The 18317-nt window shown below is 38.2% G+C and overlaps 1 protein-coding gene across 5 annotated transcripts in view; it reads left to right on the top strand.

The window, feature by feature from the left end:
* LOC105939973 (SH3 and cysteine-rich domain-containing protein 2) overlaps nt 1-18317 on the top strand; it is a 47990-nt gene that overhangs the window by 11738 nt on the left and 17935 nt on the right. For all 5 annotated transcript variants that reach the window (XR_002426801.2, XR_002426800.2, XM_021308518.2 and 2 more), the window contains 5 exons: nt 4196-4568; nt 4683-4777; nt 16574-16658; nt 16749-16861; nt 16951-17014. Coding sequence is in view for 3 of the 5 variants with exons in the window: in XM_021308518.2 (XP_021164193.2) it covers nt 4196-4568; nt 4683-4777; nt 16574-16658; nt 16749-16861; nt 16951-17014 (730 nt within the window). In the remaining 2 variants the exon portion in view is untranslated. The remainder of the gene's footprint in view (nt 1-4195; nt 4569-4682; nt 4778-16573; nt 16659-16748; nt 16862-16950; nt 17015-18317) is intronic.

The raw sequence follows: 18317 nt of genomic DNA, 5'->3' as shown, positions 1-18317 counted from the left end.
CCAGCAGATGATAAAAATATTTGGCAGGAAGTGTTGTACTGTATCTGAGCATCCACAAAGCCTCTCCTGATTATTAATTTATCCAAGCGTTCCCCACAACAACCTATTTTTAGGCCTTCACCACATCTCCAAACAAAGCTGACACAGGTTTATGAGATGGTGAGCTTATTTTGGTGGCTCTTTTATTCCCATTTATCCTGCCACTTGCCTGTTCTCTACATATCCTCCCTACACACTTCAAATTGATCTACACATGCTTTATTTCTTCGCTTCTTCACTGCCTTCCTCCAACCAGAGTCTAACTATACATCGCCACTCGCTCTGTGATCAGCTAATTGCTGTCACTAGTTCAGCATGGAGGGTCTCGGGTTCTGTGATCCATAAATAGATTTTTAAATGTTAGAGAGAGAGACAGAGGGGCATCAGGAAGTATCGTAGAGACTCGAGTTCATTATAATTTAGCTTTTGATTTCTGCTCTGTTTTTCAGCGAAGGTTACAGGCTAAAATAACTCCACCAATTAACCAGAAGCTTTCCCAACACAATGCTGCACATGTATAACTATAACCATAAAGGTTTGGCGTTAATAAAGATAAATGAGATTCTGCAGTGTGACGCCCTGCAGCTTAGACAGCTGTTATTGTTTTATGTTTCATCTCTGTGCACACTGATGATAAACTAAATTAGGATAGAAATTTGTGCTCCTTTTCAAACAACACACCAAATTATACTTACACACAGTACTTTTATGGTCTGTGTCTAGACATTAATTGCATGAATAGACATGAGAATGAAGCGATTAGCGTTTTCATGATGGCACAGTGAATGCATATTGCTGTCATGTTTTGAACAGAGGTGGGTAGAGTAGCCAAAAACTGTACTCAAGTAATAGTAGCACTACTTCAACATATTTTTACTCAAGTACAGTAAAAAGTAGTCTGCCAAGAAATTACTCAAGTAAGAGTAAAAAAGTGTTCAGTAAGAAAGCTACTCAAGTACTGAGTAACTTTTTGTTTCTACATTTTATTTCTACTTGCTTTTATTCTGCTTTATTTTCCTATATTTTAATCATGTAAAGCACTTTGCATTGTCTATGTACTAAATTGTGCTATACAAATAAATTTGCCTTGCCTTGTCTAATCATAACAAATGATGATTTGATATTTAAAAAATTATGTAACCAGACGAACATATAAGGTTATGTACAAATCTATTAAAGACAAAAGTGAAAACTATGCAAAGAATAACATAATTAGAAATTACCAAACTCAGGAAGAATATTTTCTAAATATTTCTTTGCAATTTTAAACTTGAAAGTAAAGTACTTTCCACTCTTTACTGTATGTTCATCTGACCTTCTAATGTCATGACCTCCAAAAAAACATTAAAATAACAAAGCTTGTGTAAGAAGAAGAGGTTTCACTTTGATATAAACTATATGTTTTTGTCTCTGGTGCATTTTTGGTTAAAACGCGTATATTCTTAATTCATGAAGTTACTCACAGTTGGTAGAGTAGCCAGAAATTCAACTCAACTAAGAGTAGCAATACTTGAGTAATAATTTATGACTCAAGTAAAAGTAAAAAGTACAGTGCAGTAAAACTACTCCTAAAATAACATTTTTGTTAAAAAAGTTAATCAAGTAAATGCAACTGACTAAATGTAACTAGTTACTACCCACCTCTGGTTTTTAAATAGCAGAAGGTTCAGATATAGACGGGAGGCAAGCAATCAGGTGAAATGGAGAAAATAGATCTTGAAATGAAATCAAAACTCTAAAGAAAACCAAAGATGGATTTTATACAAAACCATGAAGCAGTAAACATGTAACAAGCCAGAACCGAAACTGCCAGTTTTTACAGTGAACTCTGTAAAACCTGACCTTATATAAGTAGTAGGAAGTGATTGTTGGTTTGTGACTGATAGGAAACAGCTGATAGGGAATCCAGTGTAAGAAAAGTTTTTTTTTTTATCTCTTCTGAGTTGTTTCCATGATTTTAACCTAATACATGTGTAAATGTTAGATAATAAAGATTTCCTAGTTTTTTATTTTTATTTTTATTTTTGGTTTTAATTTGAACCATCTTGACACATTGGCTTGAAGGTAAGGAGAAAACGAAGTCTGGACCTGAAATGTTTCAGAACGATATTCAAATATGTAAGGACATTTACAAAAAACATTGAGATGACGTTTGTTGTTTTATTAGAAGGTTAGTTTGCTTGAAGAGGAAGGTTTTTCTTCTTTGAAGTCTTTCTAAAGCAGACAGTCACTTATGCGAAGATCAACACAGTCAAACAGTTTTAAGATCTAATGGAGATGAACACTCATTACTGAATGGGGTCTTCAGTTGAGCCAAGAAAAGACCATTAAAGAAAGCATAAACTCAGCTTTCTCTTCAAAACATTTACGAGAAGAAAGTGGGTCTTTTCATCACTCAATTTAATTGGATTCTTTAAATCTGGAGCTTATGGAGGAGGAACCTGCTCAATACTATTGATTATTCTTTGTGAAGTGAGTGCAGATGGCTAATGTGGTGGATGTTAAAGCTTAAAAATGCAATAAACACTGTAAGGAGGTTGTAATAATGTTAATAAATATCTTGACACGTTTATCTAAATTGCTTCAATTGAAGAAATGTAAAATACAACCACAGCATGAAACTAGAAATGCTTAAAATAAGTAAATCTCTGCGGTTCAAAGTGGTTTCTACAGGCAGCTAATGAGTTCAGTGCAAACTGAAGAGCTGCTCTCCACCGTCAGAAAGCCATTACGTCCTTGTCCTCAGCGGCCAGTCTTTTCCCTTAATGAACGACTCCGCTGCAGTTTTTATTTCCATATTCTGCCCTCCCATAATTTCTAAGTCTCTGTAATTGTTTAGCGTTATCGGCTCCTCTTTACTGTGACCGAGAGCAGTGAGTTGCGAGCACGTGAGAAGTGAAGGCAAAGAGCAGCAAAGATTAACAAAGCGTTGGCTGCGCATCACTGACTGCACACAGTGAAGGCGTCGGACGCTCAATAGCATTAATGCAACATGAATTTTAAGAAGTATTGACATAAGTGGGTGGAAAATTGGATGTAAATTTGCCATCTAAGGAAAAGAGGAGATGACTAAAGACAAGCGATCAGAAGTTAGCTTGACATTGCAGGGACAGTAAAAGGGTTCATCTTGCAGAGATTGTAAAGCCTGCATAGCCCTTCAAGCTGGACGCCCATTTATCACATTAAATGCCTGTTCTAGTGATCTTGATGTACCTGCACCTTATGATGGAGGACTAAATAAGGGTGTATTTTTAACAAAACAAAGTGAAATAACAGCTTGACTAAATATTGAGCTGGGAAAGCATCTTTCATCATACGAACCCTGGTTTTCAGATTTTCAGCATCAAAGTATGGATCTGCAACTTTTTTAGAACACTATGTTCTCTACTAAGACAAACAGGTTTGGCTGATTTTATCCATCGCTTGAATCCAAGTTCTGTAAAACACTTTATTTTTCATCATGGGTGGCTGTGTTTAAAGGTAATTGCATACGAAAATGTAGAATTCCTGTCTTGTGATTTAAAGTTAACTTTTATGGAGCGCAGGGGAGTGTAAAGTGAGAGATGAGTGTAACAAAATACTAGGAATATTTAACCAGTGAGAAAGTGTCAGAACTCTCCCGCTATAGCTCCGCCTTTAGTTTAGGGCCCATCCAAACTACCTTACCTTCCCAATAGTTCTATTGGTTGAATTTCTACCCTGGTACTCCGGTTTGATTTCTGATCTTGGTTCCTTTAGTGCACACACCAAGAACAGAAAATCGCCCTAGAAAACTACCCTGGTTCCTGAATAGGTTTCTGCATCTTAATCCAGGAACCTCCAGGATTGATACAATGTTATTGCATTGAATAAGGAGATTTCCCTTCTACTTCCAAAATGTATCAGTTTAGGTTTGTTCTTTTAAATATATATATATTTCCAGAACTGCTTACTTGTTTATTAATATGATCTCATTAAAGGTATTTTTCACAAGTAATGAAGTTTAATATTGCTGCTCTATCCCTCACATCTCTCATGTGTTTGATTCTCCGTGGTTGGTTTTGTGGCCTGTAGGACCTTTTCTATGTGTAGCCAAATGTGCAGATCATTAATCACTGATACATAGCCTCTAGTTTTTTGTATACAGCTGTCTAAAAAGATTCACTCTATCTTCCAGCTGCAGCGGCTGAAGCGCTCCCTGTCCCTCAAATCCGTCATACGCAGCAAGAGTGTGGATAACTTTTTCCAGCGGAGCAACGGCGAATCTCGGCTGACCACGGCCATCATCACCGTGCCACCACCTCGATCATCTCCTCCCTCCTCTGAATCCCCTCTGACTCATGAGCAGTCGCCCTCTCTATCGCCATCAGTCAGTCCCAACCCTTCCTTGTCGTCACATTCCCCCTCTATCAGCCCTTCGCTGTCCAGGACGTCAAAGAGCCAGCCAAAGTCTCAGGTCCAGCCAATGCAACCAGTCAAAACCCACTGCTTCCAGGAGCATGTCTTCCGTAGGCCCACCAGCTGCCAGCGATGCAATCATATGATCCAAGGTACACCAATTAGCAACTGTTACCAGAAGTTCTCTGTGCAATTTATTATCTGACTGACCGTAGCCTTAAGCAGAAAGTGTTTGATTTAAAGCCTGCCAATTGTTGTGTATCCAGGGAATTCCAAGCAGGGCCTGCGTTGTAAAGCCTGTAAGATGGCAGCCCACCTCTGGTGTTCCTCTGAGCTCTCTCAGCAGGCGTGTAATGGCAAGGTAAGAGAATTCAGATCAGGAGACGCGGTGTTTGCCAAGAGAAATCGATGTATGTGTGACAACTAGAGAATAAATCTGGAATCAATAAAAGTGCTGCGATGGATGCTAGAGTTGCACAAAATATCAAATCCCAATCATCATTGCAGTATGAATGAGAGCAATAAAGTAGTCACAAAGGACCTGTATGATACAGCATTTGGTTGGCTATTACATTTAAAGTGCTGTTTGTTGCATGTCCGACATGCCAGTTATATATTTGGCCAGTTGGATGGTCTTTAACTGCCCTAGATGATTAAATCTGATGTTGATTTTAGCGTTTAAGATGCTAAAGCTCATAGAGAGGGGTAGGGTTGTCCTGATGATGTAAAAGAAAGAAGGGTGATTAAAAACGGGGGTTTACTGTCACAGATCATTGCCATATTAAACAATAATGTTGCAAGGTCATGCTCTGGTGAAATTGGGCAGCCCTAATGGATAGTGAGGATGTTTTTCTTGCGTTTTTAGTTAAACCCTGAATTTAGCATTAATATTTTTTGTCTGATTCTGTCTGTGGTCCCAAATTGTAAAAAAGAAAAACAGAAACTGTAGAAGTTTTGGATTATAGAGTCCCAATTGAAGCAGTTTTGAATAATTGGCATTGGATTAGCTGTGTGCTACTAAACCTCTGCTACCTGTCGTGTTTGCACTCTCTGGGTTTTAAATCAGCTGTACTGTAAAAGCAATGACCTGTTAAAACCAAATCATACTGTGAGGCATTGCACTGGAAGGTGCAGTCAGTGCTGCTGTCACGTCTGCGGTTCAGAACTGGTCTTAAACAGAAAATGAAAGCTGTTCAGCTGCCAGCTGCAAACTTTGCAGATGAGATATTTCTCAACACGTTTGTGAAAGAGATGTATGAACAAATTAACAAGTGCCCACAGCTAACTTCAGAAATAAATGGGTGGAAACAACATACTTTACAGAAAAACTCTAAAGAAGGGAAATACTTTTCAAGAAAAGTCTGTGCCATTAAAAAAACACAATCAGAATGGATGGGTGACTTTATTGCTCTGGATGACCAACTTTTCACTATAATGGGGGATTATGTCTTTAGTCGTGCTTTGCATCTGCTGGAGTCTCAGCATGCCCTGCTCTAGAGGCTAAATAGTCAATACAGCACTGTCTTAGTTGGATAAACATTTGCCATCACCTGTTGGGTATGTAATGGGATGCAATGGGATGCAACTCTAGTTGACTTATGTACAGACATTTGAAGGGTCAGGGGTTTGTCTAATGCCACTGCCTAAAACCCCTCACACTGGAAAGCCTCCTCATTGATGAAATATGCACTGTGCTGCATACTCTGCAGTGTCATGTGTCTCATAATGTGGAATATATAAAATAACTGTTGAAGAAAATTGCCTAAAACACAGGAAATTGACAAGGAGCATGACTGCATCTTTTTACTAAATAATGAAAGAAATAAGGGAAAAAGCATTGGTTTATAGAGGAAAGAGGGGCTGCTTATGTATCAATATACACTTCTAAACTTTTATATCTTCTAACTCTACAGCTTTTAGTTTATTAAAAATGTGGCATAAAAGATTTTATATACGTTTCTGTGCTGTGCAAGGAAATGCTACACTAGGGACAGTTTATTAGCTCAGAATGCTTAATTGACTATTTTGGTCTGATTATTTATATAAGGTTCGCTGTATTTCGGTTGCTCCTAGCGTTGTGCTTTACCCAGAGCAAAAAAAGTCACATAATTAATTAGATTTACTGTAATTGTTTCTAAAATGTACTGGGAATGTGGACATTCCTTGGAGAGAGGACACAAATTAAGAATGCTCTGCGTCAGCAGAATTAAACAGCATCTGGATGCTGTGAGTGTCTCTCTGAGTCATTTGGCACAGCCTCTAGCCCTGGTAATATGCCCAGTCCCAAAATCCCTGGCTTGTAGAATGAGAATAAAACCCTCTGCAAACCAGCAAAGACAAAAAGGTGGCGGTATAATTAGAACATGGATTGACTAAAAATTTATGAAAGAGGAGTCATTTTTTCTCCCTTCTACAGTATATGCCATGCCTTATCAGAAGAAAAAGGCTGAGTCTAGTCGTAGTGAATTTCACATGGTTACATTCCCGCATTTTGTCTGCACAACCTTTCTGCTTATTTACTTACACACTGCTTCTCTCTCTTTTCCTGTCACTCGTGTGGACGCAACATTTCCTACCTCCCCTCTAAACTTTGCTGGAAAATCAATATCTCTCTGTACCAGCTGGTCTGCCTAATTCAGTGTGAAATTTGCTGTGTTTGAGGCGAACACCGTCCCTCGAGGATGTGCTTGCTCTTACCAATCCAGTGTCCTTTTCGATCACCGCACACTCACCAAAGCATGGATTAGCCTTTTTTATTTTAACTAGAGAGAGTTTTAGCCACCATTTATGCATATAAATTAAAGTTTTTGGATTGAAACACTTCAAGAATTTGTGGATATTATAATTAACGTTATTGTTTCAGTGGCAATTTTTGAGATATGGACAAAATACACAGCTGAAATTTAGAAATTTAGAAAAAGGAATTGTTATGCAGTGGAAAATTGTTTTTTGGTGAAAATAATGCCACAAACTCATATAATTAGTTGGGGCTTCAAAGTCCTTGAGGAAGCTGAAACTAAATCAGGCCAATGGGAGCACAGTCTGGTTATAGATCAGCTTAGCATGACTAAACTCTAGTTTAAAAGGCCATTGTACAAACAATTGGCCTCAAAGACCTCTTTTGCTTCCACAGGGAGGTAAGATTTATTGGCAGTTATCAAAAATAATTGATGGTCGTTGCTACCAACAGTGATGCCACCATTATTGCGTTCACTTTGAGGAGCACTCACTTAGTTAGTTGGGTTAGCTCTTTTCTCTTAGTAAATGGATCGTTATTTGAAAACTTGATTATTGTTTTTACTCTGGTTATTAAAACCTGTTGGATAAGCTGACTGAAACATGTTAGCATGACATAAAAAATACAAAGGAAAAAAACTCTGCTGAAGGGCAGGTGCCTTTTCACAGCTCTTTATTACTTCACCACCCTTTGCTCGTTTTCAGTTTACGTGCTGATTATGAACTTCAGAATATCTCCAGAATCAAGCACTTTTGAATGACTCTAGAATCATGAAATCTGTTCAGTAATCAATGTTAATTAAGCATTAAGGTGTAATATACTTTTATTGGGGACCTGGGAGTGCTGAGCATTGCACAAAAAAATCACTGCTATTGCAGTAAAGCTTCACACACACACACACACACACACACACACACACACACACACACACACACACACACACACACACACACACACACACATCCTCACTCTGTTCTTATTATCTAACAGTTAAAATGTGATCTAATCTATGAAGTTTATGATACTGAAATACAACAGAACAGTGACGGAAAGGGAAAAAATAAAACAAACTAACCAACATTACAAGCTTTCTGTTTGAAAAAAAAGAGCACATTTGTGCCAGTATTAAACACAATTATTTATAATTTTATCTCAGGCATGTGCTGTTGTTATAAACTATTTTTTTATTGCTTAAAAATCTGATTTTAAAGGCATTAAGATCCAGATTTGTACCGACTGATGTTTAGTTTGAAAGACAGAGCCAAATTACATCTATTTCCAGCAGTGCATATTAATACTGAAATGTAAGTAACGAAAATATATAGTAATAGAATTTATATTATCTGTAAAACACTTTAAATATGCATATTTTGGGACGTGGATGTCAGCAGAAGTGACTTGTGTATACCGTATTAGGTGATAAGAGGCTGACTAGTCCCTGTTAGATGATGAACGGTTTCGAAAGGTTAAAACGGGACAAATCCACGTCCAGACCCAGCTCAGCTTGAGTACTTTCCACCTACAGTCCATAAGCCGAAAGGCTCAGATGAAGAAATGCCAATGGCAATTATTACCTTTTTATTGTGAAGAAAAGGGGTAGAAGCATACTTGGGAGCAGGTGTGTGCTTTTCCCGAATGTCCTCAAATAAAACACTGGAGCAATAATATCTAATTTATTGAGCTCATGATCTTCTGTTGACATTGCAGGAGATAATGTTTCTTCGCAAAGGCCTGGCTTACCTTTTATTTACTTTAGCATCTTTTAGGTGTAGGAGGCAGGCTTTTGTGCCGTTCTTTCTGAGAAAGACTTCATTTATTAATATCGGTAAAAACAAAAAGGACAAAGAAAGCTAATACCTGCCATGATGTATAGATATGTGCACAAGAAATATTAAAATCAGTGCTATAACAATGTAGTGCTGTTACTAAACTGTTAAAAGTTGATCTGTCAGTAAATTAAAATCCTATTTTCATTAATTTGGTTAGAAACTGTTAAACCCTGTTGTTTTGTGCATTAACCCATGCGAAGCAGACTGAAACTTTAGTACCAGGTAGGGATGCAGCGATATGGAAATTTGAGCCGCTTTCAATATTTCCATATTAATATTGCTGTTATGTTCAATAACCGATATTTATCAATGTGTATACACACACATATTTACGTTTCTGCGATGGTCAAAATATGTAAAAGTTTGTACCGATTGAAAACAATGCTAAATAATTTTTTTTTATGTGGGTTATGGTCTAGACTTGCACACTGCTTATTTTTTTATCTCTGCTTCATTTAAAAAAAAAAAACAATCCTGGCTGCGATGCATCACTGTCACACGCTATATTGGAAATAAACAGTGGTTGTTAGGATCGGCCCTGTTTTACTTACGGGGCCGATACCAATAAAAAAAAAAAATTACAAACATTGGCCGATACCTATGTTAATGCCGATATATCGTGCATCCCTAGTAACAGGCAGAATAACGTGTCACTCTGACAAAATGCTTAACCCTTTTCAATATGATATAACAATTTATTCCAAATTAAATATAGCAGTTCTTTTAGGTGAAGCAGACTGACAGACAGCAGATTGTGAGGGATGACCTTCTATATGTTGATCTCAGTATCACTTATAAGAAGACCAGTTTTAACCTAATGAACAAACATGAATATATAGGGATCTAATCATTTGAAACTAGATATTTGCATACACTATTTAAAATGACAAAAAAAATTCTCAGTTTTTGAAATTAGAAAAGAATATTCATATTTTCTAAATGGCAGAATAAACAGATTTTTTGTATCTTTTCTGAAATTTAGAATAGTACATAAACCAACTGAAAAGATTATTGTTCCTTTAAACAGTGTGAGAAAGGCCAGATAATGGTGTCATGAATTTTAAGCTTCTGCTAGAATAATTCAAAACATTTGAATTAAATAGAGGTCCATTTGTGGATGTCTTTTAAAGCAACCCACCCACCCACACACACTTCTTCCTTGTGTGACATCATGGGAACATCAAGAGAAATCTGACATGATATCAGGAAGATATTGTAAACCTCCAGAATCCTGGAGTATCTGAGTCCTTAGGCAAGGTTTTGAGATGCTAAAGGTGCGAAATTCATCTATTCTAACAATTATATACAAGCATAAACACCATATTTTCATCATAATGTTCAGGGGGGAGACTATTACTGCGTCCCAAAGATGAATGTGGTTTGGTGCAAAAAAATGTGTGAATCAATCCAGGACAAAAGCTCAAGACCTTGTGAAAATGCTGCATGAAGCTCATACGAAAGTGTCACTAAAAAGTCCTCCACTAATAAGGGCTGTAAGGTCACTCAGAGAAGAAATCACCCTTATACCAAAGGCAACAGCAAAATCCTGATTACAGTTTTGAAATATAAAAAGGTACAAGACCTGAACTTTCAGAGTGATGCCCTGTGGTTTATGTGTTTTGCCACAATGGCCATTGTTAGATTTTAATGAAACCTTTACAAAAAACAATATTCCTAGTGTGAAGTGCGGAGGTTCCAGCATAATATTTTGTGAGTTGTTTGCTCGGTCACTTCACAAAGTAGGTGGCATCATAAGGACATTAGGCAAGGCAAGGCATGTTTATTTAAGTAGCACTTTTCAGTAACAATATTATTCAAAGTGCTGTACATGAACCAAAGACATTACAGAGGGAAATATTAAATAGGAATAGAAAATCATTACATTTACAAAGGAATAAGCTTAGTAAATCCTTGACTAGACTTCTTTAGTTTCACTGGCACAAGCTTCATCACTAATTGTTTTTATTCATATTAACAAATAGACTAATACATCTTTGGGGGTTTCTAATCTAAAGTAGTTGTCTCAAGCTTTATTAAGAGCTACGATTAACTAGACTTATTTTTGTTTCATTGAAATAAAAATAAACTGAGTAAATCTGTAAAGCTACAACTTAAGGTCTTTGATCTGACCTTTCTGACACTACAGCTAAAACAGAAAACAGCAGAGTAAAATGGAAAAAAGCGCAGTGAAGGCAGTATGCATGCATGTGTGTTTTAGTGTATTTCTCTGTGTGTGTGCGTATTAGTGTATGTCCGTGAACTGTCCCCGGTGGCCCTTTCCCTTGATGGAACGTTATCAGGCAATTCAGTAGCGCTCTGTTCCAGGTTACAGATGCCACAGAACATCTTGTTAACATAACATCCAGGAGAAATTAAGATTGCAGTGGAGCCGGTTTGGATACCAGCATTTATTTTTGGGCAGGCAGACTCTTGTTTTTCCGTCTGCCTTAAAGTCTTAAGTGGTTCTTCTCAAATAGCCAAACAGCCAAATTTGTAGTCATTCTGCCAAAGCCGGGCTTCCAACTTCTCCAAGATCTATCAATGCCGCCAGTGAGTTCAAGAACTACAGCTGGCCTGCAGTTCTGCTTACACAGCATTTCAGTCTGAGTATGGATATCACGAGATAAACCTTCACATAGTTTAGGCAGCCTTGACATGAGCCGAAACAGTTCGGAATTTCTTGAAACTCCAGGTAACCGTTAGCTTCAAAACGCAGAAATCCTGTTATCATAAATCCAATTTTAAATGCATTTTCAACGTCCTTGACCATCAAAATGGACAGAACACGATCCTCCTCCCAGGAGTCCACAGTCTGTCCAGCTGCAAATGTCCCGCCAGTGCTTGAGGGCTCTCCTTTGACCAGTCTTCACGTTGAGAAATTTTTATCAATTGTGTTGTGAGAGTCCAGCTGACCAGTTTCATAGTTTACAATTGGGAAGATATGTAAAGAGGGGCTCCAAAAAGATTGACAGAAGTAGAAGCAGGGGAGATACGGGGGAGGGAGGGAGAGGGGAAAGGAAGGGAGAGGGGAAAGGAAAGGAGAGGAGAAAGAAAAGCATCCGTCTTCAGCGAGAGTAGAAAGTAAAAAATAAAATACTGTGAAATACTGAAGCAACATCTCAAGACATTTGGGTCTTCCAAATGGACAATGATCCTAAGCATTCTGCCAAATTACTAAGTGGCTTAGGAAAAACAAAGTCAGTGCTTTAGAGTGGGCATCACAAAGCCCAGTTTAGTTCCTAAGGAAATTTGTAGGCAGAGCTGAAAGGTGTGTGAGAGCAAGGCGGCCTACAACCCTGACTCAATTACAACAGTTCTGTCAGGAGAAATTAGACTTAGCCTTAGACTTAGACACTTTATTTGTCATTTTGTATGCACAGAGTGCGTACAGAACAAAATTCTGTTTGCATACAGCTTGAAAAATCACAGTAAATTGCAGTAAGTTTCAGGATAAGGTGCAGCAGTAATTTATGTAAACAATTGAAATGTTAACAATGTAAACAATGCAGGGGAAATAGACAGTGTGCGATTCACAGTGTACAGGTGAGTATTATTAGAGTAATATTAGAAATTATCTCTATCATCATTCTACCATTTAGAAAATAGAAATTACGTTGCTGATTGACCTAAAACAGGAACAGTTTTGTCAAATTCAATGTCAGGAAGTGACACAAATAAATATCTGGTATATTTAAATTGGGTGAAAAAACAGTTTTTGTTTGACAGTCGTCTAATAATTAACAAATAAATATTCAAATGACAACAAATCCTGGTGGTATATTGATATTTTTTGCAATTATTTGTTGCAAACAGTCAAAACTCTCTATTAATTAATATGGTATATTTGTGTCTTTTTAATATTTTTTTTCAGTCAGTTGTTTGCTCCAGCAGGTCTGTATTACTTTTGCATTTAGATTTGGTTTCTGTGAAATGGGTTTGATCACTGCAGTTTAATGGCTTGCGCAAACATGACCTATTTCTTTTCTTTCTTGAAAATTAGAGCCTCGAACATAAATATAACACTGTCAAGCTTAAAGGTGTCACCTTGTGGAGGCGGTGGAGGTGTATAAAAACCTTGGTGTTCACCTGGACAGCCAACTGGACTGGAGATGTAACAGTGAAGCTCTCTACAACAAGAGAGAGAGCAGACTGTACTTCTTTGGGAGGTTTAGGTGCTTTTGGTTTTTCCAGCAAGATGCTCCACATAATGGAGCGTGTGGTCTCTTCTACCATCATCTTTTATAGCAGCATCAGAGCTAACAACTTAAAAAAGCTCATCAGGCTAAAGCCTTGTTTATACTTTACTTGATGCTTCTGCAAAGTCCGTGCGGCCATATTATGTCATTTGGCTCCCATGTCCCTCTGTGCGGCCAAATGTTTCCCCTCCCCACATAGGAAAGTTCCTAACTACGCAGACTGTCCCACACTGAAAAACATGGCGGACGAGGAAGCGCTCCTTCTAGCGAAGTTTGTAAATGAAGATGAAAATTATGATTCGTGATCAAGACATTTTTAACAATTCCTGGATAGAAATCGCCATCACTCTTGGAAGAAAGAAAACAACAGTTTTTTTTTTCTAAACAGCACAACACTGCCCTCTAGAGCAGGGGTCCCCTGGTGTCTGTGGGCACCAAGTAGCCTCTAAGAACAACATGTGGCGCCCTCGGTCTGTTTAAAAACAATAGCATCACCCAACTGTGAGCTGCATCTAAATGTGTATTTCATCCTTTTGCCTTTCCTTTTTAACCACACTTGCATTTATGTAGATTTAAAAATTTTACAAATGCATGAAAAAGGTTAACTTTTATGTAACATTAAGATGAGCTTTGACTCTTCTAGTTCAAAGGTCAGTACTGGTAGCCTTTCGTAGCACACAGTACCAATGAAGTAGCTCTCTGTTTCAAAAAGGTTGATGACCCCTGATCTGGAGTCTAGGAGAATAGTGCTACTTTGGAGGAAAACTGCACGGACCATAAATGCTGCAGACATTGGGTCTTATTTCTGCGCGGAGCCTATGTGCGTCAAGCATAAATTTGCCTTAATAAAGAAAGCTGGCTCTATCCTGGGAACTCCTCTATAACATCTGGAGATCATTGTGCAAAGAAGAATTAATCATAAAAAGAACATCTTCAGTTGGAGGCTTCTTCTGAACCGCTCTAAGGCTACGTTCACACTGCAGCCTGAAGTGACCCAATTCCGATTTTTTTGCCCATATGCGACCTGTATCTGATCTTTTTACAGTCAAGTCAGTCTGAACAACACAGATCGGATTTTTTCAAATGCGACCCAGGCCGCTTGGATATGTGGTCCTGAATCTGATACGTATCTGATCTTTTCAAATGCGACCTGTGTCTGTACGGCCGGGTCACATTCATCCGACCTGTACGTCATTAATACTCGACAAATGTCACTATTCTGCGTCCTGCTATGCAGAAGCGGGAAGAAAGACGACACCCATAGCGGACTACAATGAGGAGAGCAGTCAGTGGAGAGAAAGCTCCGGTTAGAAAATAAATTAATGACCGCAAAATGCGCGCAAGCATTATAATTCATGTTTACTTCCGCAAACACTGAGGACGCTCGCTACGTGTGACGTCCTCGCGTCCTCGAGTGCGCATGCGGGACACTTAGATTGAACGCATTCAGTTCACAAAGGAGATCACATACAAGTCGCATATATTTGGAAATGTGAACGGACACGCAGAAAAATCGGAATTGAGCATTAAGACCTGCAGTGTGAACGTAGCCTTAGACAGAAGATCCGTCCTGCCTCCAGCCATCAGCATCTACAAATACAATTTGAAGAAATCGGGACAATATGAGTTTCTACATTTAATTTCCCTTTGGGATTAATAAAGTATGTCTAAATTTAATTGAATTCTCCTCTGGGTCAAATGATGATAGCTTAGTAGACTTACTTCATAAGACAAAAATCACATGCTGGATACCCCGCCGTATGACAGACTTTAGTTTGGCAATAAATATAGCATTGTCATATGCCACATCTCAGTATGTTGCATCAAACAGGGTTTTCTATATCTTTATTTTATAATTATTCAGTGTTTCCCCTAAAAATTGTTTTTCCGAGAGACGGGTGGATGCTACCACTTCTTTCTTGGGCAGTTATGAAGGATTTTCTTCCACTTAGCTTTCCATTTATAGAAGCATACAGCTTTATACAAGCAGCCATCTTCTGCCTCTCTTAACCTCTCCCCTCTCCTATTTATCCATCTTTGTCTCTCTTTTTAAGTTTTTGTCTATATCATTTATCCTTATTCATGGTTATATTTTGAAGGCTACCTGCCTCTCTTCCTTCCTATTTCTTCATTGAATGATTTTTTTTTTAAATCTAGATATGCCAGGGTTTAGAACATTTTTCAGTGTAACGTAATTACATTTTAATTTACATTTGGGGTGTGTTTCTGAGCCATTCATGGTTTCTAGCAACAAAAATGTGTTTTCCAAGAATAAAGCAGCCATCTGTTTTCAGGGATGGACTCAGGAAGGTGGATTTTTGCTTCCCACAGACAGACTTTTGGTGATTTGCGACAGTCAAAGCAAATAGTATTTTTGTAGGACATCTGGAAATAACCAGATGATGTTTACTTGTTGAAAACGTGCTATATGGAGCTTTAATGTTTATAATTATCGAGTTTAAACAGATGTCATGATTCTCATGTTTATGTCAGGCAAACGTTCTCGGTATATTGAAGTAATCGGGGCAAAAGGTGAAATCAACAAAAACTTATCCCATTGGATCCTGCGCTCCTGACAAAACAACACAAGTTCTGTCGGGGATAATTACTCAGACTTTTCTAAGGGTTTCTCTTTAATGCACCCCCAAGTTCCCACATCAGACCAGACTCTCTCTTCACAGCCAGGAGAGACTCAGTGTTCCTAACTCGGTGGAAGTTTTTAGTGCAGCCATTCTCAGAAATTGGGCTCGTTTACAAAACACAGAAATACTTATCAAGGCAGATAAAATATGTCTTGAGTCTGAGCGCCCTCTCTCCTGGCTGGAATATAAGTTTACCTGCGTGCGAACACCGGTGACCCTGAGCTGACAGTAAAGGAGAGACAACTTAACTTAGGAGACACATTAAAAGTACCTGCACACCCAGGGGGCGGACAATTTTCTTAGCAGGGCGCCCCCTTTGTAGAATGGTAGGGGAAACAGTGGTATTGACTCCACTTTAAGTCTTCTGTTTCAACATGTCTCTTTTTTTCTTAGATTCAGCCATTTGTTAAAAAAGGCACTTTAATGGTTACTTTTGGTGTATTCAAGTCCATTGTTTTCCCCATATACTGGGAATTTAAAGGTTAAAACAGGATGACCCTGGTCCTTTCTCTTGATGCTGGTTGAATGTGAAAGAGCTCTAAATTACAGCAATAAACTCATCATAATTCAATCTCACAGCCTTTCCCATTTCTCGAGTTACATGCAGGCCCAATTTAACAGACTGAAACCACCAAGGTTTCACATTACCCGTACAGTACCCATTCTTGGCTTCTGTCTATATTAAGTAACATTTACCCTTCTGCTGTTCTCCTGTGCTGCCCTTGCATCTCTTCTGATCTACTGATATTTCAGTCTGGAGCCTTTAAGAGAAACTTCAGCTCTCCTCTGCTTACCATCGATCCGCTGAGTATAGTGAAGGAGGCTCCGGCTGCCCAGGGTGAGTGATGACACCTCTGGATGATTTGTCACTGTGGCAAACAACTGGAATATCTCACTAATGCTGTTTCATTTGTCTGGCTGTGTTCAGAGACAGACAATGTCATCGTTGACCCTGTGTATGAGGCACTGCGCTACGGGACGTCATTGGCTCAGATGAGTCGCTCCAGCTTTGGAAGTATCTCCGAATCTCCTTGTCATGAGGTATAAAATAGACAGCAGGTAGGCCATTTAAATTAAAGTTGACATTAAAGGGAAATGTTGCTGACTTTGTTTTTTTTTTTATATCCAAGGCAGAGACACTGCAAGGTAAACTAGAAAACCAACCCATTGCAGAAGAGGAAAATATTCCAGGAAGTAAGTCCAGTTTGCACATATATCTGCTAATTCTGTGCCATCTTTAATGACGTTTTCTAGAAATCTAAGCAAAACTCACTTTTTACAAGAGGTGCACTGATTAGAGATTTGTTTTTTGGATTTTCAAGCTTAGTTTTTGGCAAATCCTTAACCTGCCTGTAACAGTTTCTCTATTAACAAGTTCAAAATATTTATTTCTAGCCTTGCTGCAATAAACATTCATCATACACAGTCGCACACTCTGTGTGTTCGTTGCTGAACTAACTATATTTACATTATTAAATGTAAATATCAGTCTCTGCGAGTAATCGATAAGGGAATGCAGATCCATACCCTAAGTCTGGTGTTTCCAAAAGGATTGCCAACATATCCAAAGTCAGTATATTACATGACAGACACAGTTTAAAAGCTCAAAAGAACAAACCACTTTCCAACTTGGTCAGAATATGTTCAGCCTTCCTTGTATCGACAAAATAGGTATTCAACTCAGTTTGCCACTTCACTAATTTGATAAATCATCCTCAAGTTGAGTAACAATTGCCATTTGTTTGTGACAGATGGTTACTTTTCATACCCCCAAAAACTAGGTACAAAACAACGAGAAATATAAAAGTGAAAAATGCCGAAGGAGCAACATGACCAGGATGGTGTGTTGTAGAAGTCTGAATTAATGGGCGACATGCATGAATGAACAGTTACTATTAAATAATTTCCCTTTGGTTGTTTGCTTAATTGATTGGTTGATTGCACAATTCTGCAATTAAATTTAATGCACAATATTGTAGGCTGCAGTCTGAGTTTTTGACTTGAAAATTAATCGATTGGCTGCTAAGGACACCATGCACGCTTTAGCCCCTCTGGGGGTGTTGTTGTTGGCCAGTGCAGTCAACTGTTTGTCTGTTTGTGTTTTTTTTTTTAAAAAGATTATGTCAAAATGGAAAGATTGTCTTGTTGATTCTGCATGTTATGTGTAATTGTGTGCATCCTAAGCCGGTGTCTGCCTCATCAAAAATGTCATTATGATAACACATAATGACAATAAAGCTTCTTGGTTTTTTGTACAAAAGGGAACGCACATCAACGAGCCTTAATTAGAGTTTCTTTTTATACAGTCATACATGTGTCTGGTAAAGAGGTACAATAAACTAAATACCAAAAAGTTAAAGTACCATGTTGCAGTAATATCATTTACAATATAGAGCTGTAGTTTTTTTTGTATAGACAGTACTTTTCCCTTTCGCTCTCTACTCCCAGGAGAAAAGATCATCTCTGTTTGTTCTGCCACCACTTTACAGTACCTGAC

This window comes from Fundulus heteroclitus, chromosome 10 (assembly GCF_011125445.2).
Source record: "Fundulus heteroclitus isolate FHET01 chromosome 10, MU-UCD_Fhet_4.1, whole genome shotgun sequence".
Taxonomy (NCBI): domain Eukaryota; kingdom Metazoa; phylum Chordata; class Actinopteri; order Cyprinodontiformes; family Fundulidae; genus Fundulus; species Fundulus heteroclitus.
Note: the sequence above shows the minus strand (reverse complement) of the source record. Positions and strands in the feature narration are given on the sequence as shown.